The sequence below is a fragment of the Eschrichtius robustus genome, chromosome 13 (assembly GCF_028021215.1).
Source record: "Eschrichtius robustus isolate mEscRob2 chromosome 13, mEscRob2.pri, whole genome shotgun sequence".
NCBI classification, from domain to species: Eukaryota; Metazoa; Chordata; class Mammalia; order Artiodactyla; family Eschrichtiidae; genus Eschrichtius; species Eschrichtius robustus.
The window spans coordinates 66790307-66817038 of record NC_090836.1 but is presented as its reverse complement, the minus strand read 5'-3'; the positions used below and the strand labels follow the sequence as shown (position 1 = coordinate 66817038).

Genomic DNA, 26732 nt, shown 5'->3' with positions numbered 1-26732 from the left:
CACAGAAGTATAATCAGGCTTCAGAGTCATTAGACTATAGCTCTACCATCCAACCTCCCACAACTCCCAGATTACATGGTTTTTTCCCTCTGCTCAGAGAAATCTCTTCTGTTCACTTATCCATTCATACAGAGACCCGCAGTGGTGCCTCAAAATGACACCCTCGGTCTCTGAACTGACAAGACTGCAATTTGGCTCTAGCCATCTAACTCTAATTTGATCCCAAAAAACAGACTTGGTATCATCTTACTAGAACTCATTAGGGTGGGAAGATGATAAACAGAGTTGAGCTGTAGTTGGAGATGCCTCCCATTTTGTTCTTCCTGAAAAATTTCAGGAGCCTACAATGACTTTGGAAAATTGAAAATTGCCATTATTACACCTGTGCAGAAACCTTTTCAAATCTGGTTAGCCATACACCGTTTAATTAGGAAGTTTATACTTGGATGTTTCCTTGAATAGTAAAATGTTGCTTTACTGATAGCCACAGGCAGGAAAACAACATAATTATTTAAAAATTAATATTAATCTTTTAACTTGGGGTGTCGCTGATAGAAAAATGATAGTAAAGTGACAGGAAAAGACTACTGAATTTAAGTGGAGGACTTGAGGCAGTGTACCCACATTGCCCTTTCAAAACCTCAGCTGTGCGTCAGTCTTTAATACTGTCTGAAAAGATGTGTTGAGAAAATGGCAATGTAGGTAATTTGCCTCCTGTAACATTTTACTTTTTTTTTAATAGCAAACTATTTAATGCACATTTTTGTCTGAAAAATCTTCACACCACTCCATCATAAAAATAAAAATTTTCATGGATTAAAATACTTTTTCAAAATCTCTTTCAGAACTGACAATTTACATATCATGTTTCAGCTCAGTGTCATTTGAAAGAGCTGAGCTGTTAAATCGCCTTCTCTCTAAGTGGTTTTTGCCCTAATGAAAGGTGCATGACCATTTCTGCAATTATTCTGCATGGAATAGGGCTAAAGTTTTGATAATTTCTCAGTGCCACTGTTTTATCAGTGAAGTGATTAAGTCTATTCTTGTCCCAAAGGCCGAGCTTAAGCAAGACATTTTCTGTACCATTACATTAAATTCAGACCTATTAAATCAGCAGCTGTTATAATATCTCCAGAGCAGTAGTCTCCCCACCACACGCACCAAGGAACAAAATGCAGAGGAAAATGCATGTAAGCCCAGCAGTTCTGAGAGTTTGATAAATTGTAGTGGAAAAAGCTGTGTTGGGAAAAAGACCTTGTTTTAAATTTCAAAAATTTAGTGCACATGTTTCTGGCTTGATTCAACATTCAAAAGGTGTTTAGTTGTCCTTGGATAAACCATCAGAAGGTGCATTTGTTTATTCTATGTTAAATTGTTCAGGTTTGGAATTGATAAGGCATGCTAAAAAGGGAGCATACGACACTAAATTTTCTTTCTGTGCCCATCAATTAAAACTTGAGCTTTCTAATACTGTTCTATTTAATCAGTAATCTTAAAATAAGAACCCTTTATCTTAAAAAAAAAAATCAATTTAGTTCAGCCTCTTGATGTGTGTCAGAATGGTACACCCTCAGCTGTGGAGCCCCGGCTGCCAGGCCACTAAATGTAGTTGAGCGTTGACTAGGGGTGTCTAATAGCAGAGGAAACCTACCGCAAGGGACAGTCCAGAACAGTCATGAGACATAACACAGATAAGGAGGACACAGAAGGAAGAAATAAAAATTTAAATATCCACACACATTAGTAAAAACCGTGGAGAAATGACCTTTTCAGACCTCTGACTTTGCAAGTTGATATTGCCCCTCTGTATTTTTAGTGCTTTTAAGTTTTAAGCTATTATAAAACTCTTAAATATGTATCCTTTGCTGTATACAAATATTATCTACCATTACCATTTTGTTGTTATTGCAGAATATTTAAAAGTTCTTCCTTGGTTATAAAATCTTATCATAGAGACATATAGTCATGAATATTGAAATTTGAATTTCTGTTAGTTCTTATGTGGAGTGAAATGGTAAAACTTACTGATTTCTGTATTTACTGTATTTACTATTTTTGAGATCTTGGTCATTTATCCATGTCATAACAGGGGTAATAAACACTGCTACTATTCTATAAAGTAGTCTTACATCATACAGAACAAATTCCACAAAGAAAAATACAAATTTCTTGCCCTAGGAAGAAATGCTGTAGTAATCATTTAACATTATTTAGTGTTTTTAACTGTTAATTCTAGCATACATGAAAACCACATTTGAATTTTAATGTAGTTATGAAAATGATAGTATTATATTTCCAGTGTTTCACAGACATAGCTGAAATTCACATACAAATTATTCAGTCCATCTAGAAGGTTATTACTACTATTATTAATCTCCCAAATATGTTGTCTAAAGAAATCTGTATCACGTCCTGCTGGTTACAGAAAATGCTGAAATAAAACAAGACGTGATTTAAAGCTTCAGTTTCTATGTAACAAATAAACTGAAAAGAAAAATCCTTGTTAGACATCTGTGGTTGAACACTGGCACCTGGGCTTCTGTGGCTGTGATTAGAAACTTTGAGAAAGACATAACCCTTGATACTCTGAGCTCAGGATGAAGCTCTCTGAGTGTGAGTGCAGGCATAGCATTCATTCTACAGCTCTGAAATCAAGCAAAAGTTCAAGTGAAAAATGAGCCTATGTGAAAATGTTGTCAAGAGACATTACGGTGTCTTTGAGAAAAGTGTTTAAAACTCAGGCTGGGGAGAGGGATTAGTGTCCTGAGTGTGTGGATAACTACACAAATGTACTAAAAATACCTTCCTTAACTAAACTGTTCTTAAGGAGATTCACATATTTAAGAGTTCAGTTAATAGTAATAGTAGAAGAAGAATTTATAAAACTGCCTATATATGTTGCTATTAGGGAATAAATAGAAATTTTGAATTATTTGAAGGGAAGCATTGATAATTGAAAATGTTATTTCTCTGAAAAATCTTCACATTTACTTTTTTTTTAATATAAATTTACTTATTTATTTATTTATTTATTGGCTGCATTGGGTTTCTCTAGTTTGGCTTTCTCTAGCTGTAGATAGCGGGCTACTCTTTGTTGCAGTGTTCAGTCTTCTCATTGCGGTAGCTTCTCTTGTTGTGGAGCATGGGCTCTAGGCACACAGGCTTCAGTAGTTGTGGCACATGGGCTCAGTAGTTGTGGCTCGTGGGATCTAGAATGCTGTCTCAGTAGTTGTGGCGCACGGGCTTAGTTGCTCCGTGGCATGTGGGATCTTCCCAGACCAGGGATCGAACCCGTATCTCCTGCATTGGTAGGCAGATTCTTAACCACCGCGCCACCAGGAAAGTCCCTACATTTACTTTTTATGTGAAATAAGTTGTTCCTTAGAAATATCCAATATGAATATGATTCCAATAGAGAAATGAAGAGACATTTAATTATTATACCTATTTAATAGTAGACTTTATTCTGAACCAAATCACCTAGTTCGTTTAGGAAAGATAGATAACAGTATAAAGGACACTCAAATTGCTTCCTTGGGCTTGGGAAGATAACTCAGCCAGATGGATTTTATAACCTGCATTCTGGTTCTAATTGTCCCTAAGCGAAGAGTTTTGCCTTAAAATTCTACCCCATTCTTTAGAACCCGCTCATACTTCTCTCCCTTCCCTTGTATAACTCATTATTCCTGAGCACTCATAATTGAGCTGGATGTTTGTATAGGGATGGTAGCTTTCATCAAGTGTGATAAACAGCTATAAGACTCAGTATTTAATAGTGATTATGAACAGTGATGATGATAAAAAGATGTCCTGCCCAAGAGGAAGAACAGATGCTCTTTATTCTGTTTCTCTAACTCTAGGCACAATTAAGACAGGCTAAACAGATGTAATACAAATATTCAGGTATCATTCCAATACGCTGGGCCTACCAATTTGGCCTTGATGGTCATGGATGCCCTTTCCTGGTTTATGTGCTTAGGAGACTGGAAAACCCTAACCACATGTTTCCATTGTACTTTGGGATGTTGAGTAACGACTGAAAGGATTGCAAAGCATTTCTACAACTATGACAAGTGTCCAGATATTGTTTATTTCTATATTTATCTGGAATAAACTAATAAACTGTCTATTCTTAAATTTTTGATAAAATAATCTAAGAAGAAACATGGAATGAATACATTACCTGATCTTTCATGGTCTTCCCTAAGTCTTTCACATCTTTCATGTTAATGGCATTCTTCCCTCCCTTTTCCTTTCCCTTCTTTTTGTTTTTCTTTTTGAACAGGCATTTCTTACAGATACAAAAGCAGCAGGTCAGGACTAAAAGGACCGCGACTATGGCTATGGCAATTAAGGCCCACGGTGGCACTGAAAGAAAAAAAATGCAGAGACTATTAGTAATAAAGCATTTACATCTGCAAAACCTTTAAATTCATGGGCTGTAAAGAAGGCTATTCACTCATTCATTCGTATTTACTGAGCTCCAGGCACACTGTTCTGCATTGCTTTATCCATGTTGTTTCCCAGCCTAGAGTGTTTCTATCTTTTCCCCCTCGCCCTTCCAGGCATGTCAAATGTCATCTCCTCCCTACAGCTTTCCCTGCCCCTCCAAGCTAGATTTTCAATGATCCACTCCCTCATTTCTTCAGAGCTTACCTCTGGAGTATGGCCTTTGAGTTCAAGCCCTGGCTCCACCATTTTACTAGCTGTGTGACCTTGGGCAAGTTGCCTAACCTCTCTCTGTCTCAGTATCCTCATCTCTAAAGTGGAGGTAAATTGGTAGGTACCTGGTAGTCTTTCTGAAGATTAAAATAAGATGCAGTACGTGGCACATGGCAAAAACTTAATATTAGGTGCCATTACTCACCTATCAAATACTGTAGGTTCTATTAATATGTTCTGGGCACAGTGGAAGGGGTAGATATTAATCAAAAAAACAGAAAGACAAATGTAAAGTCCTAAAAGTAGTGAAGATTAGGAAGAAGGACTTGGTGCTCTGAAAGTCGATCATGGGGAGATTTACCCAGGCAGGGTCTCTGGAGGTAGGGCAGTGGTTATAAACCCAGGCTTAGATTCAGGCTTGGCCACTTACAGGCTTTGTAACTGGCCAGATTACTTGTGTTGAATTGCTGTTTCCCTCTCTATAAAACGAAGATAATAGTGGTCCCCATTTCATCTCTTTTCAAGGTTGAGTTAATAGACTAAAAATCTTAGAATGGCATCTAGCACACAGCAAAAATTCAATTAATATTAGCTTTTTTTTTTTTTTTAATATTCAAGGCATAGGGCTAAGTACTGTGGGTGACACAGCTCAGAGAGTACCTACGGGGGCATAAAAAAAATGCACATCAATAAATATATAAAAAGAAAGAGGTGAATACACTGAGAGGAGTTTGATGGATATGCTAAGAAATTGAGAGGAGGAAGAGAGAATTTTTAGATAAGAGTGTAGACTTCAGATTTACAGGGTCTGTTTAATAAAGCATACACAAATAAAGACACTCAAGCATTTTTTTCTATTACACGTTGTCCAGCTACTAAAAGTAACTCCATTTTCTCATTTGGCATCCCCTACACATGTGCTTATAAAAAATCAGGTCTCATGGAAACATGGAGGATTTCAGTTTGTCTAGAAAGTCATTCAACTATTGAGATTAATCACAAGAAGCAGTAATTAGATTTGCCTGTTGTAATCAAAAAAGACATTGGTTACTGAAATGGTAAGAAAAAGTGCTATTTTCTTCTAGCTACATAAACATCATTAGTATCAATGATTGCTGAACACAAGTAGGAGTACTTTGATGACGTAAAAACACCGAAAAATTAATTTCAAAACTGAGAAAATCCGCTCTCTTGGCTCCTTTTGCATTTAGCTTCGTAGTGAAGAAGACTTACTATGCATATTATTCTAGCTTATGAAAGATGACTAGATGTTACCCTAAGGACATATAAAACCATAACTGCTGAAATTGTGTTTTCAGCCAAAGAAAGATTTGTGTGAAAGTTACAGATAAGCCCATACCCAAAGACATGCTTTCTTATAGGTCTCTAATCTCATTAAGCAATCATATTTTTAAAAAAATGTAAAGGGAGCTTATGTAACCAATGATAGCATTCACAATACTTCATTTAAAAGCTTCTACCTCTTTTGATCTAGTTAAAACCCTGCCATGCGTGAAGGAGAGTGCCTGTGTATTCACTGCGGGTGAGACAGTAGAATAATGACCCTTCATTTTGAACCTCGTAAATTATTCTCCTAGTCGGACTTGCGTGATAGTCTCTCAGAGAGCTACATAAAAGTCTCTTAAATTACACAGGGCAAGACAGAGATCATTTGACAACTTCACAAAAAGAAAATAGACAGTGAAAGCACAGGAACATTATTTAAAGGAGGTAAAGAGATAGGAACATAGGATTACAGGAAGAAATTTGAAATAGTGCAACTTGAAGGTGAATTATAACCACTGAAAAAAATTTTATTTTTTACTTCTATTTCTTATAGTGCTGCTGTCTTCTAGATTTGCTTTCAGCTGATCTTCTGAATAGCTTAATTTTAACTTTGAATATGCTATATTGAATATATGAAATTAGCAAAAATTTCCTCACAACCTACTGGTACCTTTAGATAGAATTTTTAAAAAGCCTTAATGCTATCATTTTGTATACCCATATGAAAACTGGACTGAATAGTTAATTATAAACCACCATTTTAAATTAAATGCAGTTATTTAAATTAAATTTTCATGTTAACAATCTTATTCTATTTCGTAGAGCAACTAAATTTTGAGAATTTTGTCAGAAACATCATCCACAATATTATTACTTTGTAGCATTTATAGAAATAAGTTTCAGTATTGGTGAGCAAATCTCGTGAAATATATTTTGGATTATGCTAAAAATTTATTGAAGACCTACTTATTATGGGCCAGCAGCTGTGCTGCAGCTTTACATACATTATCTCATGTAATCTTCACAGGAGTTTTGTTCATTATCCCTTCAATTTTATAAAGGAAAAACTATAGATTGAATAGTGGGAGAAACTGAAATATATTTTTACATTATTAGGTTAAAAATATGCATATTATACATGTATACAAAGGAAAAATCCTTGTGGGGCTGTGAAGCCTATTTAATAGGACATTTTACTTTTGAAAAAAAATGGAGAAAATAAATAACAGCAAAAGATGCTTCCAAGAGTGATTTCTTTATTTCTTTATTCTATTTAAATATAAAATATAGTTTCAATCAAAAATAGGCTCATCAAAATATTGCTACTGGGAGAAAACTATCAGCTTATTGTTATTGCTACCCAACTATCATTAAATGGAATTTTATAACATGAATTTTAGCATTTAACTTAAGGACCTTTTGGCAGAAAATAATAGACTAATTTAAAAGCTCTCCATTAAAAATGTTATTTTCATCTTCTAGTTAATGAATTAATCTCACATATCATTTAACCTGAAGGTAAACCAATGCATAAGAATTAAGTCAAAGTCAATTCTGCTTCTGATGTTTTAACTTAGATTTTGTGGCACACAGAATAATGACTCCTCAAAAATGTCCACATTCTGATCCCTGGAACCTGTGACTATGTTACCGTACGTAGCAGAAAGGACTTTACAAATGTGATTAAGGATCTTGAGATGGCGAGATTATCCTAGGTTATCCAAATGAACCCAGTGTATTCACTATGGTCCTTCTCAGTGAAAGAGGCGGGCAGGAGTTTCAGAATCAGAGAGATTTGAGGATTCTGTGCTGCTGATTTTGAAGATGGAGGAAGGGACCATTAGCCAAGGAAGGTAGGTGAACTTTAGAAGCTGGAAAACGCAAGGAAAGGGATTCTCTCTTACAGCTTCAAAAGAATTAGTTCACATAGTCATTATAAAAGAAAAAAACTATGGAGGTTTCTCAAAAAAATTAAAAGTAGAACTACCATGTGGTCCAGCAATCCCATTCTGGGTATTTATTGAAAGAAACAAAAAATCACTCTCTTGAAGAGATATCTGCACCACCATGTTCACTACGGCTTTATTCACAATAGTCAAGATATACAAGTAACCTAAGTGTCCATCAATGGATAAATGGATAAAGAAAATAAATGGATAAAGAAAATAGAATATTATTCATCCATAAAAAAGATTCCTTCTGTCATTTGAGACAATATGGATGACCCTTGAGGGCATCAGGCTAAATGAGAAGTTAGAGACATAAATCATATAGACAAATACTCTGTGATGTCACTTAAATGTGGAACCTAAAAAGTTGGAACTCATAGAAACAAAGAGTAGAATGGTGGTTACCTGGGGCTGGGGGTGGGTAGGGGAAATGGGGAGATGTTGGTCAAAGGGTACAAACTTTCAATTATGAGATGAATAAGTTCTGGATGTCTGAGGTACAGCATGGTAACTGTAGTTAACAATACTGTATTGTATACTTGAAATTTGCTTAGAGAGATCTTAAATGTTCTTACCACATACACACAAAATGGTAATTATGTGAGGTGATGGGTAGGTTAAATGACCTTATTGTTGTAATCATTTCACAATATATACATATATCAAATCATCATGTTGTACAACTTAAACTTATACAATGTTATTTGTTAATTACCTATCACTAAAGTTGGGAAGAAAGAAGGAATCAGCCCTGCTGACAATCTGATTTTAGCTCAGTTAAACACATTTTGGACTTCTGACCTCCAAATAATATATTTGTGTAGTTTTAAGCCAGTGATTTTGTAGTAAGTAATTCTAGCAGCAATGGGAAACTCAATAGAAAGCAGACCTCAAGAGATTTATAACACATGCTGTATATAGATGACTATGCAATTGGAATATTAATGGAGGCTATTTCTATATATGTGGTGATCTTTTCTTCTTATTCACCGTTTTTATCTATGCCTTCTGTAACCATTTTCATGATACTAACGGTGCACTCAAGACTCTCTCAGAGATAACCAGTGATTTTCTTCTGGCTAAACCCAAACTACATTGTCAATGGTATGAAAAAATCTTGATCATGTATTCCTTCTTGAAAATTTCTTCTGCTTTTGTTTCTACTACCCTTACCAGCACCTCCTTCTATGGCTCGGACGTTTTCTTCTCTTTCCTTTCCCAGTCCCAAGTGTTAGATGGAGTTGTTATTCAAGGCGTTCAGCTCTGTGCTCATCTTCACGTTCCCTCGTTAATGAGCACATCCTTTCCCATGCCTTAAACTGTAGGTCAGTTACTGTTCCTTCTTCTGTTCTCTAGAACTGTGTTCCCAACTGTCTAGGAAATGTTCCCTATGAATCTATCATCATCTTCTCAAACCAGTTCTCAAACCAGCTATGTGGCTTCTGTCAGTGCTTTTATAATTTCCTGCCTCTTAGACACTGGAACCATGTGGAAATTCCAATTCCCAGATCCAACTGATTGGCAAGTCTTGTCATTTCTTCTTTGATACATTTTATACGTTTTTTTTTTTTTTTTTTTTTTTTACATCTACTTGACTTGGAAGGTTTGGGCCTGACATTACCTCCCATCTGATCTCCCTTCCCATCAGTTATCTCTTCTCTCCATTTTACCCATCCATTGTCATTGAACAAAACTTTCTTTTTTTAGAAAATTTTATTGAAGTATAGTTGAATTACAATGTTGTGTGAATTTCTGCTGTACAGCAAAGTGATTCAGTTATACATATATATCATTCTTTTTCATATTCTTTTCCATTATGGTTTATCACAAGGTACTGAATGTAGTTCCCTGTGCTACACAGCAGGACCTTGTTGTTTATGAACACAACTTTTCTCATACATATATTTCAGTCATTTTGGGCATAGCTTTCACAGTCCTCTGTGTTTGGCCCACCCCACCTATCCACCTTTCTTTCTCACTGTTCTCCTATACCACCTGTAGTCCCGTCAGACAGGGCAACTCATTGTACTTTGCTCAGTTCTACCCCCATGTTTTTCTAAAGCAGATTCCTTCTTTTCTGAGATGGCTTTTCTTCTTCCTCTTTAGTCATTTAAATAATACTTATTTTTCAAGGCTCAACACAAGTCTCACTGAGTGTTGACAGATTTTTAAATAAAAATATTGCATATATTTGCTAAAATTTCCCCCTCCCACCCAGTGGGAAATGGGGACTATGTGGTATAATACATTGGGTGGTTTGTTAGACTGGCATAAAAAAGACGTATGATGTAAAAATAAAGAGACAAACCTGTAAAAATGTATAAAAGGTATTTAATAAACTCCTTCCTACACATGAAATTCACTTCTTGTTGATTTAAAACTCAGCTCTTTGTAGATTTTTCATGACACGAAACACGGATATTTAATGCAAAGACAATAAAAATAATTTGGAACCAGTTAGAAATAAATTTTCATTAGCTGCTCTTCTGTTGGAAAAACCCCAAACAACTGTTTTCCCTTATCAAGAGAGGCTGTTCTTTCATGGGAAGTCAGCAGTTTAAAAAAGTAATTATTTAATCAAACACATATTTATGGAGCGTCTACTGCGTGTCAGGCATTTTTCTCAGGTCTGGGATACAGTGCTAAGCATGGTTTCTGCAATCATGAAGCTTTCTATTGACTTCCCAGGTGTTAAATCTGGGTCTAATTTACTTTTTTAAAAAAGTAAATTTTCGTATTTGCCAAGCTCAGTACTCAGACCATAATATAGTACATTTTCAGGTGGAAACTACATGGCTTAATACGCCCCTGTGGACAAATTTAGAACTCCAGGGGTACATTTATTGATGAACTCAACTAGCAAATATTCTTTCTACAGTAAAAATGTAACTCTCAAACCGAAAAGCCTCATTTCCTGCCTCACCGCCCCACAGGGAGTTTGGCAGTAAATAACTTTCTTAAATTATTTACTTAAGGGGCCCTGACATATACGTAAAAAAAAAAGTAGACCCTCCAAATATCCTTTTCTTTAATAGAGCAAGAAATATCCTTTTCCTTAATATATGGTGAAATCAAAGATAAAAGTCTCACCAAGAACAAGCGTATTTCAGAGAGTACATTTATAAAAGGGAAAATTTTAGCATTACTGATAGCAGTCATGTGTGCCAACCTTATGCTCCCAGATCTGAAATCTACTCATCAGACATGCACTGTGCCTCAGACCTACCGAATAAGCAGTTGGCGAGAAGAGCTTTTTCTAATTTACACAAAGTGCCCTATGGCTGAGGGGAGGCCTGCTCAAGCTCTTCTAATTCTGAGCTCTCACCTCCAAGGAGACTGTTTTTCTTCCCCTCTCTGAAATACCTGACTCAGTACTATCTGCTTAATGGTGCTCAGTGAATGGCTTGAAAGAAACCCACGTCCCCACATTCTTGAGCTCAAGTAGGAGAGAAGTGGACAGTTTCTGAGGCCCACCACCCTCCCATGTGGGTCAGCTACTCAATCCCATGTCCTCGGCTCTGATCCTCTCCTTCCTCATTCCCAGTTAGCTACTGCAGTCTCCTAGGCTGCCAAACTTTGGTGGATTTACTCATTGGGTTCAAGGTTTAATCGAGGACAAAACTTACTGTTTTTTTGTCTTTCTGCCTTGATTTCACTTTCTGGAACAGCTCTGCATTATCTTTCCATTTCAGTCCCATCTATCATATTAAGAAACAACCTTAAATTCGTAACTCTTTCACAAGATGAGCCATATTTTCCTCTCTGAGAAATGCAAGCTTGTACTTTTATATCAATTCTTGTTATTTGAGCCAAGAGCCTCAAGATACACAGGTAATACCATTGTTATGGCCACTGCAAAAATTCAGCAATATCTTCAAGCATTTTCTACCTTTGATGTATCTCTGTTTGTCATATGAGTGCCTCACCACCGCACTAAAGTGTGTGTAATTCATTTTATGAATAATTTATATAAAAACTTAATTCTTACATTTACTGAAGATTTTCGCCAACTTCTAGTTTTACCCCATACAATCCATCTTTCTAGATCATTATACGTTGATGCAAGATGCAGAATACAATAGAAAAATAATAATTTTGCTCTTAACCAGTAGGAAAAATAATCTGTATGTCAAAGCTTTGCTTTTAGACTGTTTATAAATAATTATTAAAAAACAGACAAGGATAATCATTTTTCAAAAATCGGCAAAAAAAAAAAAAATGAAAATAAGCCTTGCATTTTAAAGCTTTTTCTAAATTACAGAATGCAAATGGAAAAAAACGTTCCGCAAATATGTGGATTAATACACTCATTAACCACCTCTGGAGACAGACTGTTAAATGCAAGAATTGAAATAGTGTATGAAGTAATTCAGAATATGGCTTAAGATTAAACCAACCAGTCAAAGGTCAGAATGAAGAATTTCTCATTATAGACCGAAATGGCTTCAAAGACCGTGCATTCTTGGCTTCTGGGTATTAAACTTATTTTTCTTCACTCTTTAGAATGGTAGTTCTAAGCCCCCTTTGAATTGTATGCTCTTTTTAGAATATGACAAAAGCTATGGGCTCTTGATGGGAAAATATGTGTACGTGTGTGTTGTGTGTTTGTTTAAATTTCCACACAATTGGGAGTGTGTGGTACCCTTGTGGAGATTACAGTTCCCTAGGTCTAGAAGACCATTGGACTCTGAAGTAAAAACTCCTTTCTGAGAGCATCAGAGTAAAATTCAAGATTAGTGAGTTAGGGAAAATGTATTCTTGATTTGGTCATTTAATCTTTCACTTATTTCTTCTTGGCAGTCTGCTGTGTGCTTATACTATGCTGGGGGTGGTGGGGAAACAGAACCCAGAGAAGATGGGCCCCTTTATCTAGGAGCTTATGAAGACTAACTCCCAGGAATAAACTACAGGAGACAGGAGGCAATACAGAGTTAAACACAGAATTCAGTGGAGTAGGTGGGCTCAGTAGGTAGCAGGTTAGAGAAGAGCAAGATAAAAGGTCCTAGAGTTCAAGGATGGCTTCATGGAGGAGGTGAGTCTTGAGGTGAGCTTTGAATCCTTGCTTGGTACACAGTGAAAATAGTGTTTTGGGGACTCCAGTTCTTTTCTTCCCTCCTTCCCTTCCTGACTCCCTCCCCTCCTGTCTGTCTGTCTCCCTCCTTCCCTTTTTTCCTTTCTCCTTCCTTTCGTTTGGGTTTTAGACTCCTTTTAATCTAACTTATCACCCAGTGACTACCTTGCTAAACAAAGCTCTCAATAAGACACGGACTTGTGAAAATCTACATTAGATATTTTTTATCATAGTAAATGGAAAGACATTTCTTTGAGGTAAACACACGTGGCCTTCCCTAAATACCCTTCAGAATTACCTTCTTAAGAACACATTTCACATTTCCTCTAATGTAGATCTGTTCAGTTTTTCAATATGAGCCCCTGACAGAAAGCAAACTGGAAGATGTGTCTGTATAAATATACTGTAAAAATGATCCAAGTCATTGACTTGAGTCAGCTACTGGTGGCTTTTTAAGGTGGATGGATTGTGTAAAAAATAATGTAGGAGAGAGGCTCGCTCATCCATTCATCCATTTGAATGTCTATTTAACACAGTAATGCTCAACACGTTGGACGAATAGTGAAGTTTGAAATAATTTACTTAATCAGCTTCCAGCCTAGTTGGGCAGATTTGATTAACAGACATGAAGCAATTGTGAACAATGCCAGATAGAATGTTAAATGCCAAATTAAATGGGGCCTTTTGTTAAATTCTAATTCTATATAGTCACAGCAATCTTATTCTACTTGTCCGAGGAGCACTAGTTTAGAATTATTTTTAAAAACTTTAAAATTTAATAAAGTTAACACATAAAAAGATTTCAGTAAGATACATTGCTTTGATATGCACAAAATCACAACCTATACATTGATAAATTTTTACCAGGATCTCTATCCGTTGATCTGATTTCAGTATGTGCTGCTCTGTTGAACCAATTCACAGTCCCTGCTGAATAACTTATTAAGGTTATTGATGTTTCTGGCTGAATGCAAGGATCAGTCTTGGTAACAAAAAGTAGTTGACTGAAGGCCATTTTATCTGCACAGGTATTAACCAAATAATTAATTTTATAAAATGCCTATAATAATCGTCTGCTTTCAATGATAAGGCCAAGTCATCCATATCTTCACAATATTGGAATGTCTGAAATTTGACATAGAAAATGACATTGGGTCTTCAGGCAGAGATAAGCCTCCCTCTCAACTTTCAGAGGATTTAGATAAGGCTCCAGAGTTGGCTCAGGATCTTGCTCTCTGCAGCCTCCAGGGACAAGTGTGTTGGTAAACATAGAGGGATGCCAGGTAAATTGGCAGAGATGAAGGCAATTCACTTGCTAATCAGTGCTGAAGCTCTTGGAGATTTGTAACAGTTTTCAATCATACTGTGGACAACACAGTTTTGTGGTTAAAGGGAAATCCATTTATCCTGTAACATTTGTAGCATGTCTCTCTTGAGTTTTGATTTCTAAGTTCAAAACTAAGAAAGAATTATGTCTCAGGTTTTCTTCCCATAGCGGAAGCTGACTTCCTTCTTGACTTTTGTTTGCTAAGGCTTCAAATTAAGCATCTCTTGGATTCTGATCCCATTAGTATTTGGTTTTATTGTGATGCTTTGAATTTGGTCAACTAGGTCTTTAATCTGTTGTCTGTCTTTGGCAAAGATGGCCAAGAAAAAAAGAGACTTTTCCAAGAATTGAATATGGCACCCGTTGTTCACTTTGGAATAATTCAATAGTTGAGAGTCTACTTGTTTCTTTACTAAGCAATTTAATGTTATTAGGAGGAAATCCAATTACGATAAAAGAATGTCAGGTAAATGGGCAGATATATTCCCTGCTTCCCTATGCTCTTTTATAACAGTTAGAAGAAACAGACAAACAAAAAGCCCATTTGGTTTCATTACCTGCTTTTTGGAAGGATTTTTCTCCCCTGTATTTCCTGTTTATTATTCTAGGAGCAAACGATGCATTTTTAGAATTCCCTGTAACTTGGAGAGATTTGACCGTACTGACAGGAGAACTGTGTGGTTGCCATGCATGAGCAAAGAAGGGCAGGACATTCGAGTCTTTCCAGTCATGAAAGGGAAGAGTTAGGTTCATTAATTTCATCACTATACAAAGTGACAGGTAGACAACGGTGAAAACAAAGCCGCTCGCTTGTCTAGCTATCCACAGGACATTTTTCCTTGATGATCCAACGGATTGCTGCTGCTACAGACCACACTTACTAATTTTCCTTTCCAACTGTTGTTTTCTCTGTTTGTCTCAGTCTATTTCTCTCCTTGGCAATTTTATGTGTCCAATTCACAATCTGTAGCATCATTTCTTTTTTTTTGTTTCCTGGTTCTTGGATGTGAACTTTCATTTTTAGTTTACAGCTCCCATGATGCTTGATTTATTTCCTGTTCTTGCTTTTGACGGGGTTTCCCTATGCTGGTCAATCTTGTACATGGTGACTTTTTCTTTATTTTTTTTTTTCCTTTTAAATATTCTTTCTCTTCTGTTTAGAGCTTGTGCTTCTAAGCACCGCAGCAGTGAGCATGTGACCTCAAGGCCCTGCAAATCTGGTTGGTCTTTGTAGATTCTTGCAGATCTCCACTAAGAATGTAGAATTCCTTTTATTCTCTTCTCTTTGTCAAACTCAGTTATTTCTTCCTTTGAGTGACTCCCAATAGACTTCCTCCAAATGTCTACCTGAGTAATACCACGCAGGAGCCCTTTGCATTGTCTCTCATCCACATTCATTTATGCCTTCTGACTTGTATTATCACGTATTGATCCTTGTTTTCTAGTAGCTTTGTGATTTGTCTCTTCAACATGAGGCTATCTGAAGAGGGATACTGATATCTTCCTTTCCTTTGCCTTCTATGAAGTATCAGTTGGGTTGGGTACATGGGTAAGTCTTAAGTAAATGCTTATTGAATAAATGAAAGTATAATTAGAGACAGAGACAGCCTTCTTCAAATACTGTTTACACATAGGGCCTGGTTCCTTGGACACCTTGTTGAAACTAAAATGTACACTTAAAAAAAAATACTACAGATTAAATCATGATAAACCTTCAGATATACATCAACATTTCCAGATTATTTAGAAAATCTGTGCAAGCATCCCTTATTTTTTATTCCAGATAGACTATGGAAAAAGCAGTAAACTGATTTATTTTTTTCTGTCAATTATTTTTTCTAAATGATTTTTATGTCATATATCTCCTTAAAAGATTCGATTAAAATCGTACTAGTAATGCTGATATGCCTTTTCCTTATATCCAGCCCCTGCAGTATTTCCTAATTCAATTTCTCATTTATATGGTTCTTTCATTTTATGACTCCCTTTCACATTACCTCAACTGATTTGACCCTAAAAGCCAAATTGTAAAGTAGCTAAAGTGGACACCATAATCTCCATTTTACAGATCCGAACACTGAGGATCTGAACTATGGTTCCTGTAATGTGACTCCTTTTAGAGTTGAGATCAGACCTAAGTCTTTGGGGTTCGATTTTCACGTTCTTCTTATATACTGTGGCATTCTTTCGTGTCCACATTGACAAATGAGCAAATATTCACTAATTATATCACTTCTAAGAAGAGTTTAGTTTTGTGAACATATTTGTATATTACTGTCAGGCTTCTCTTAACTGAAATAATTGTTAATTCTTTATGCCAAATCAATGAAAATCATTTGTCAAAAAATATTATTGATAATCGTAACAGGGCAACATCAGATATAATAAAGATCATGGATCTTGACTCCAAGTTCTGCCACTTAAATTGCCAAATCAATGTGATCAAGTTATTTAAACTTTCTGAACCTCAGTTTCACCCTCTGTAACAGGGGAGGTGGGTGAAGCAAGGAGATAATGATATAAACTCTGACTTGTGATATGTAAATTTATGACATGCAAAGTGCTTAGAATGGTAGATAATATGAAGGAAAGTTTTAAATGTCAGTTAGTATTATTTGCCAGCAATTCCTATGAAATTTCACAACTTGAAAATGCTTAAAACTTGGCAGAAAAAACAAGTTCTGAAAGTTACGTGGATAAAAGATGAAATACAAGCAATTTTGTATGTATTATACAATTCCCAGTATGCTCAAAGTGTTCTGCCTTAACAATATATCCGAATGTCAGGGTAACATTCCAAAATAAAGATTGCTGTTGCAAAACTGAAATGCAAAGCATTTTGGTAGTGATCAAGCTTTTCATGGATAAATAATAGAATGAATAGATCAAACTTTGGGGGAAAATAAATAATTGTCCTTCAGAATCGCACTGGCCAACAATTGTTTATGTTATTCAAATAATGCAAGCAGCATTAGAATAATATTAAGTTTGTATTAATGGAAATAAACATGTACTGCTTCGTATTTTCAATAATTTGTCAGCCCAGCTAACACTTCCTGAGGTAAACCTTTTAACATAGCAGTAAAGATATTAGTGGAAAGATTTACTCTTTCTACTGGCAAAATGGTAGATTTTGCTTGAACACACGCCCCATTTTATAGTGCTTATGCATTAATAACAACATGCTCTGGATGCTGGTTTTTTTTCTCCTTAAAAATTGGCCAAGCATTATAAGTGACTGAAAAGCTATCTTGAATTCAGCATTTATTGTTCAGTAACTATTTACATACACATTTAAGTTATAATGATCAATTTTTATTAAGAACCAACTTTGATTTTATACCATTTGTTTCCATTGAATAATTTATAAAATAGTTGGGTTTATTATTTCATTTAGGTAATATCCTCATTCATAGATGGTAAATCTAAAGTACCAAAAATAATGACTGTCCTAAGATTCTGGGAAAAAACTATGGCCCAATCTTGAGCTCAGTCTTTTGAACATCAAGCTCTTTCTACTAATCCAATTTCTGATAATTCCTGTTTCAAATCAATCCAACGGTGTCGGGATTTAAACTTATCTAGGATCACAATTTTTGGTCCTTTGCTATTTAAATCATTCCAATGTCATATTCATTTACAGAAACCCTTTATTTTCTGCTGTCTTTGCTCATTATTTTCAAGAAAATTAAGTTAGGAGCCTATAGTTTTCTTTTGGTGGTTTTGACTAGAATTGAAACAGTAGCTGAAATTTACATTTTAATATGATTTAGTAAAATAGTGAAATAGAGGATTTTCTTTAAAGATCGAAAGCTATGAAACTTAATGGAAGGGATAGCTGTTTTTTTCCCCAGTATTTTACTTATATGTAACCATCAAAGTCAAGAACCTGGTCCCTGCACAAATATTGTAATGTTAACATGTATGCTTGGAGGATCACTAAATCCAGATATTGCTTGGAAGAAATAGAATTATCTAACTAGACTAGTGGCCTCTTAAGATTCTTTGGAAAAGGATAGTAGATTCATTTCTTAACATACTGAGGCAAATGCCTTTCAAGTAATATAAAATTTTATATTTGAAGTTCATCTTAATGATTTTAAATGAAATAATAAAAAATGGAGACTTCAGTGAACTGATGTGGGTAAATCTTTTTGACTAAAGGTCAAACTATTATCTCAGAAAAAAATGTTTAAATTAAATATTGATGGACAGAAAGGGAGAAAATAGCAGAGCACTCAACATAAAACAGGTTATCAGAAGAAGGATCTTGAGGAAAAAAAAAAAAAAGAATGGAGAGTGCTATCTCCTATTGAAAAAGCATTCCACTAACCTCAGAAGGATAGCTCGCTGACTTAAAAGTGGCAACTGATTGTACTAAGTCATTTCGTTAATTGGTGCTCTTTGAAGTCCTACCATGCGTTTGAGACAAATGGAACAAAACTAAGGACGCATTCTATGGACATTGCAAAAGGGGCAGTAAGTGACCCTATGTTTATGTTAACCTGGGTCAGCTCCCTCCTTGAACCCAGGGTTCCTAACATCACTCCTGGTCCTTCTTGAGGCACATGGTGCTGCCTTGTGCCTTGGTTTTCTCTTTTCCATTCACTCTACAGCCTCTGTAGGCTGCTTTATGCATATATGATAATGCAGGGGAGTCAAGAGAGGGAAGAACACAGTGCAGAGTTTGGGGAAGCCATTTGGGGTGATACGTTCTTTGGCACTTTTTCTGATTGTCTCTGAGCAGTCATCTAAATGGTGAAACAGGGAGGGGAGGTTGTAAGTGGTCTGAGGCTTGCATACATTTCCAGGAGAAGAAGAGTTGAGACCTATCTCAGCTTCAGCAGTGCTCAGAAGGAGGCAGAGAAAGCATTTGTCACCTCCAGGTTCCTACCTGGTGAGAAGTGTGTCAGTTGCCTTATTTAAGGATTGTTAAGGGTGAGAATCTCAGGTACAATCTCAAGAATACAAATGTGAAAATGATTAAGATGAGCTTAAGGAGGTAGATTGTTTCGTAAAGTTCCAGTCATCTGTGTAATTGGACATGTGGCGTGATTACGTAATGTTTAATGTAAAAAGTGATCTTTGCTCTAGTCCTCACCCCAGTCTCCCCCAATCAAAACCAAAGATTTTACAACAGCAGATGCTGACACCTACGGCTGGAAAAATATTAGGGGAGAGTCATGAGGTTGGAGTTAGACAGAAGTATTTTCCTTCAGAAAGATGGGATAAATACTGTTCGTTTTAAGTGATTTTGTAATTTTCTAGGCAAAAGTCCAACTATGGCGTAAAACAAAATAGGCTTCTTGGAAAAAAAAGCAAAGTATAAGGAGAAAAAGTCTTGTTAACACAACTGATCAGAATCATAATTAATATACAGTAATGGAAAATAAGTTTCTAAAATGGCTGAAACAATTATTATTTGGTTATTGTTCTAAAGCAACACCTAAGAGTTTTACCTTTCTAGACGGGAATAGATTTGGATTAATTTTCCTCATAGAACAGTTCTTTTGGCATGATGTCAATATAATTTGATTTTTAGTTAGGGTAAATGTTTTTGTGTGAATTTTAATAAATGTGAAATTTAATAACTGAAACAGTAAATTCATAGAAAATCAATTATAATTCTATATATTACTTCAACTCATCATGGTATATACTAAAAGGTAGTAGAGGTTTGGAGTCAGAGAACCCTGTGTTTAAAGCACAGTGAGTCTTTTTCTTCTTTGAGCCTTTATTTCTCTCCATGAGAAGTGGGAATAATAATACCACAATAATAATTGAGAGAATTCCATGAGGTAACACATCTGACACTTGGCACATAGATGAGGTTTAATAAATGCTAATTCTCTTTCCCATTTTATATAAAAAGAAATATATATCAAATTCTGTTCTAAAGTTTAATATTTTTCATCCTGAAAGTATTTCTTGGTAACATATTTAAAATGATTAGACCCAAGCAATAAACTATATGAAACCTGCTGGGTTTCCTCTAGAGACCTGGTTCTATTTGCCTGTCAAAAATTAAAGGAAAAGAAAATTGGCCCAGTGTAATTGCTACAAGTTGGAAGGAATATAGATAATTTGGCATTAATCCAGCATCAAGTAAAGAAGACATTTAAATCTTAGCCAGTGGGACCTAGAAGAGAATTAAAGACCTGTTTTCTATGAAGGGAGAGTTAGCAAAAATAAACAGAGTATAGCAGAAGAGACTGAAAATATTGGGGGCAGAGAAGTAGAAATCTCTTAATTTTAAGGATTGATATGTACTGAAAGAATTTTTTTAAAAAGAGCAGATCTGGCACAGCTCATGAAATCTTAGAGGCAATAAAGCCTGGCTGGCAATGATGCCTGGCCGTCACTTACACTGTCTCACTGGGTTTTAAGCCTATGGTTTTAAAGTACATTAATTCCTGTTTGAGAAACCTGCGTGTTTAAAAAAAATTTATTTTCTTGAAGTATAGTTGATTTGCAATGTTAATTTCTGCTGTACAGCAAAATGATTCAGTTATACATACATATATTCTTTTTCAAAGTCTTTTCTCTTATAGGTTATTACAAAATATTGAGTATATTTCCCTATGCTATACAGCAGGCCCTTGTTGATTATCTATTTTATATATAGTAGTGTGTATATGTTAATCTCAAACTCCTAATTAAATCTGATTTCCTTGTTAAAGTAGCATTACACTCAAATGGAACTTTATTGTATTTGTGGTCCTCTGAGGGGGACCTTGGGCATCAGTTTCTGCAGGCATTTTGGTGCGCATGTATGTGAAGTAAAGCCACCAACAAAAATTTCTTCTCAGAAGGTTTCTGTAATATTATGACTGTGCGTTATTAAAGGCAGGAGAATAAGAACAAAGTCTTTAAGATTGTTTTTCTTTGCAGTTCAATGAAATAGCCTTTTCCTCTAACTGCTTATTTACTTCCACCAGTCCTGACAAGATATTCATTTAGAATACCTGCCAATTTCAAAGCAACCAAGAGAGCTTGACTGAAATTGATCAGAATGAAGTAAATGCAACAGAACAATAGTAGGTAAATGAGAGGTTCTACTCTGAGTTTTAGGAAAACAACGGCTGCATTTGAATTTATTCAAGGCCATGGGAAATAAGGAACAGTGACATTAGAACAAAGAAGAATCTTGTTGCCAGTTGGACTCAGCAAGTTTTGCTTTCTGGCTGGGAATTCCTGTAGGAAAAATAAGTATTTCTAAATCTTTCTGAGGTGTGTTTGCTCCTCGCCACATGTATCTCCGTGTAATCAAGTCCCTTTGGAAAAGTAAAGCTGAGTTTTTTTTTTCTAATGTCACAGTTATGATAGAAGTGAGAAATTCTCCTTTTATTTAATCGTTGTCTTATTTTGCATGCCTCAGTTAAGCTTTAAGCCTACAAGTGTTAGACTATATCAAATTCAGAATATGCAAGAAATAGGAAATTCAATTGAATGCCAGTTATTGTGTTTGTAATATTTAAAAACTGTGGATGTACTTTCACCTTGCTTTAAATTTAGAGCTCTGAATTATATTTTCTTGTAGAACTCTGAATTTTAACTCCAGATGTTTTCAGAAAAGGAAGATTTTTTCTTTAATTGAAAGAATGTAAAATGATGGGGTGAATACAAGGGAGAGGAGGAAGAAAAAGCCCAGGTTCATATTGGTTATATACTGAATATTTAAATTGATTTATACTGAACATTTCCTTTGTTTTATGGGAAAGAAACTTCCATTTTCTTCAGGCTCTATTTTCCCTTTCTTGATCACCAAACTTTCAAATCATATCTCTCAGCAATTTCCATGCAAATGGCTCATAATTCTATTATTTTATCAAGTCACCTCTTAACATTTTCCCTTCTTATCCTCATTTATACACATATGTTTAGAGTTGCCTTCACAGCACATGCAGTTTTGTATTCAGCTTTTTTCATTATGAATGTTCACATGATACTACATGGACTTTAATTTTTTCAAACATTATTACAATTTAAGTCAAGCAAAAAGGAATAAAGTGTGATGTCCATTTACCTCACACCAAGCTGAAGAACTAAAAGATGATGACTGCTGAGGCCACATAGGACCACCTCTGATTGCATTTCCTCTCTCTTCCCAAGAGGTAAACTCTGCATGAAATTAAGTGTTTTTTATTTTTTATTCCTGCGCATTTCCTTATGCTTTTACATAAGTGTTCTTAGGAACTTTGTAGATTTAACTCTTCATTCCTAAGAGAACCACAGCACACATTATAGTGAAATCTTAACAGCAATTTGAACTTTCAGTGTTAAGAGTCAAAATAGCCTCAGCAAAATAGCCACAGCAGAGCAGTCAATGCACCGTACGTGATTTGTCTCTCAAATTACCTAAAGACATCCCACATGCCCAGAAATCCATGCTTTGTGTGTTCTATGTAGTTCAGCAGTCACTCTGTCTATCCTGGGAAGGACTATCCTAGTTAACAAAAGTGATGCGGTTCTGGAGTCTCCCACCTCCATGCCTTGTCTAGCTGGCATCCTCATTTCATTTGGATTGTTTGAAAGTCAGGATGCTAAGTCAGAAAAACAAAAGAAAGGAAACATAAAACCCTGCCTTCCAACACTGTCACAATCATTTTGAAACCAAATAAATCAGAATCATTATTCTGTAGTGTTCTTAAATGTGCAATTCGTAGGGATACGTAAAATAAAGGTGTACTTTAAGCTGGTCGTCTTCTGAGAATGAGATGTGTTGTTTAGTTTCAAAGCAAAACAAAATAATCTCTATTTCTATTAACTGTTTAATTTGCTTTCTCATCTGAGAAGTTGATCTTTTTCTCCTTTAAGCAGTCTCACCCGTAGGGAAATAAAATGCTAAGCATCAGAGGAAATTCAGGTGTCATTGTGAGGCATTTGAGTTAGTTTTGAGTTAGTTTGACTTAGTTTTCTCCCTACTCTTTTTTTTTTTTTTTAATTATTTATTTATGTATTTATTTTAGTTGTGTTGGGTCTTCGTTTCTGTGCGAGGGTTTTCTCTAGTTGTGGCAAGCGGGGGCCACTCTTCATCGCGGTGCGCGGGTCTCTCACCATCGCGGCCTCTCTTGTTGCGGAGCACAGGCTCCAGACGCGCAGGCTCAGCAGTTGTGGCTCACGGGCCCACTTGCTCCGCGTCATGTGGGATCTTCCCAGACCAGGGCTCGAACCCGTGTCCCCTGCATCAGCAGGCAGACTCTCAACCACTGCGCCACCAGGGAAGCCATCTTCCTACTCTTTTGACCCACTATGTACACAGCAAGGGATTTTCACTTCCAAGGCCATAACCCAGGCTATCAGAGAGAATATGGATGCGAACATCCATTTCCAAAAGTATTTGAGGTTAATAGTGAGATGCTTTTCTTTCTTTCTTGGTTCACTTAACAGTAATGTTCCAGTGGGATGATGATAGATTCCTGGTTTCTGTTTGTTCTGCACCAAAAGTGTGACCTCGTTGCAATAACCATTGGCAAGATGATAATTTAGTTAGTACCAGCCATGAAACTAACATAATTTAACCTTAATACGTGACTGCTAATCAAAGTCAAGTGTCCAACTATCAAACATGCTGATTGACAGTTTTGAAAGGATAGAAGTTGACTATTTTTCCACATCTCAATTAATATACCTTTGTCTACAAAGTTGAAAGTGAGTTATTATCTTATTCTAACTTTTAATACATTTTCTTCAGTTTTGGATAAAATTGAATTTTGATACATGCTGCTAAATACCTGTTAAGGTGAAATTTAACAAAACTGTCTCTGTTGCTCTACATCTTCAAGGTCGTTTCTCTCAGCTATGGCCACACAGAGACTCTTCTAGCAAGTTGATAGAAGCTATTTTTGTTAGTAAAGTGGTCTCTGCTGGAAAGAATACTAAAGTTTATATTAGCAAGCTTAGGTTTGAGATTTCTTAAAGTTAATTTAAAGGTGAATCATGGACACATACAGGGAAAAAGTACAGTATCCTAATATTTAAGTTTTGTAATGTTGCTATTCAGAGATGAAAATTCAAGTGTAGGATAAATAAGAAACATAGATTAATGAATAGCACTTTTCTTCTGCATCAGGCAGAGTAATTGGCATTACAATTTTGGAAGGATTCCTATTGTTAGGAATCTTTTGGAAGGATACCTACTATTAACAGTGGTAGCGATCTCTTGGTCAAAAAAAAAAAAAGATTTGGATTTATTGACCAACCCCTTTTAAAGATCTTGGAACTGGAGCATGAGAAAAATATACATTTCCATCACTAGACGTGCTCAAAATATTCAGTAGAACTCTTGCAATTGTAACACAAATAACTCAGAAGTCACAAGTGTCGGCAAGACATTTGTGCTTGAGATGGTAATGGTTTAATAATTTAAATGCTGTTCTAAAGTAAGCATGATGGCCAAGAATTAAAAAAAATTCCCCAGATACATTAAAATCAGCCTGCAGCTGTGGGATTCTGCAGGCCAACAGAGTCTGTGATTCCTTTTTGGGCTCCTATTTTCAACACTAAATGGGTTTGCATTCCAACATTCAGAGGCAATTAAATATACCTGTGCTATTAGAAATTGGAATTGCAAGTATTAGTAAGGAAAATGTGTGCCACAAGGCGGAATTTGTTTTGCTGTTTCTCTTGCCGTTCTGCGTGATCATGTTATGGAAAGACATGGAGGTCACCAACTTTTAGCTTTTACCTGGAATCCATGCTTTTAAACTGTAAATTGTGATTTTTTTCAAAGCCAGAAGGGGGTTGGAGAGTAGAACATCATTCTCTGGTAACCTCTTCTCTTCCTACATTTCTCACCTTAGAACAAAATAAGCTGCTATGCATTTTGTATTCTAGGCATATATTTTAATTCAAGAACTGCTTAACGTTGGGATAATCATAATCTAAATAATTAGTTCATGTAACCCATTCTCCCTATTAACATACTTCAGTGTCCACCAAATTATTAGGTGTCTGTCTAACAAGGTGGCTGAGCAAGCCTATTTAGAAATCCACATTATCCACTGAAATATGCAAGCAGAGGGGTTTACCAGTTATACCTCAGTCTTCTCAGTAGACTTGAAATCCTCTCCTGGGACAACTGCCTTGACTGTAAGTAGGTCATTTTAGAAAGTCATTTTAAAAAGTCCTCTTTCAGTTTTACAAGGAGTCTTGTAAAAGGCCATTGCTCTTGGGAAAGATACTCTTGGTTGCTTAGACAAATAACCATTCTTCTTTCTCACTCTCTGCTAAGGAATACCAATTTTGTTTAGGTATCATGCAGGGATTAGTATACTCAAGAATAGCAGGCCCCTTCCCCAGATTTATGGGATGAATTACGATTGAATTAAATCAGTTTTGTAATTCCTTTTTTTTTTGGTCACTAATTGGTCTAGAGTTGGACATAAGAGCCAGTACTGCCAATACTATTTAAGGGAAATCTGCGGGAGACTACTGGGAAAAATGTTTTCCCTGATAAAAGAGGTAGCACTGAGGGGAAAAGACCCGTTTTGCCTTTCTCCCCACCATCTCCTTCTGGATTGGATTGTTATATTGATATGTCTGGCGTCTGGAGCTGCCACAGCCATCTTGCAATTATGCAGAGACGGTCAAAGGAAACTCAGAGTTCCTGGCTGTAAACTAGCTCTGGAACTGCCTACCCCAAGACTTTATTTTATATGAGACACTTAAATGCGTCATTGTGTAAGTTGCTTGCATCAGTCAGGATATGTTTGATTATGCAGCAGTAACAAACAGTCCAAACCTCAGGGACTTAAAACAACAAAGGCTTATTTCTCATTCATGCTAGAGGTCTTTGTGCATCAGCAGGGGCTTCTGCTTATGGTAGTCACTCAAAGATGTGGATTGATGAAGCAAGTACATCTCCAAAATTGCTGGTTTTGGTTCCAGAAGGAAGAGTTCTGGATGTTCTCACATCTGAATCAAATGTTCTAGCCCAGAAGAGGCACACGTGACTTTCACCCACAACCTAACCTCCCAGAACTAGTGACACAGCTTCACCTACAATAAGGTGAGGAAGTGAAACTATACCAGTGCCCCTAAGGAGGGACAATCAGTACTGACGACACCTATATCAGCTTAAGATGAGAATCCTGTTACTTGCAGGAAAAAGCATCCTGAGTATGATGAGGATAATGATGACGAAAATTACTGAATGTTAACTATATATCAGCTGTTGTGCCGAGTTTTGATGTATGTTAATATCTTTAATATGTACAGCAATCTTATAATGTGCTATTACTCTCATACTCTGAAAAACTGTTTCAGAGAAGTTTCTTGCTCAAGATCATTTAGTAGCTTAATGTTGGCGGCGTCATGATGTTAACTTAGGCAGTTCAGCTGCAAAAATCAACATTCTTAACTATGTCATAAGTGTCTAATAACTTTGCTTTTCAAATACACACACCTATTATCTGCCTATCACCTAGCATGTTAA

The 26732-nt window shown here is 36.0% G+C and overlaps 1 protein-coding gene across 2 annotated transcripts in view; it reads right to left on the bottom strand.

Moving 5' to 3' along the window:
- Nucleotides 1-26732, bottom strand: part of SYT1 (synaptotagmin 1) — a 192943-nt gene that overhangs the window by 140639 nt on the left and 25572 nt on the right. For both annotated transcript variants that reach the window (XM_068560579.1, XM_068560580.1), the window contains exon 2: nt 4184-4368. In XM_068560579.1, coding sequence (XP_068416680.1) covers nt 4184-4368 — 185 coding nt within the window. The remainder of the gene's footprint in view (nt 1-4183; nt 4369-26732) is intronic.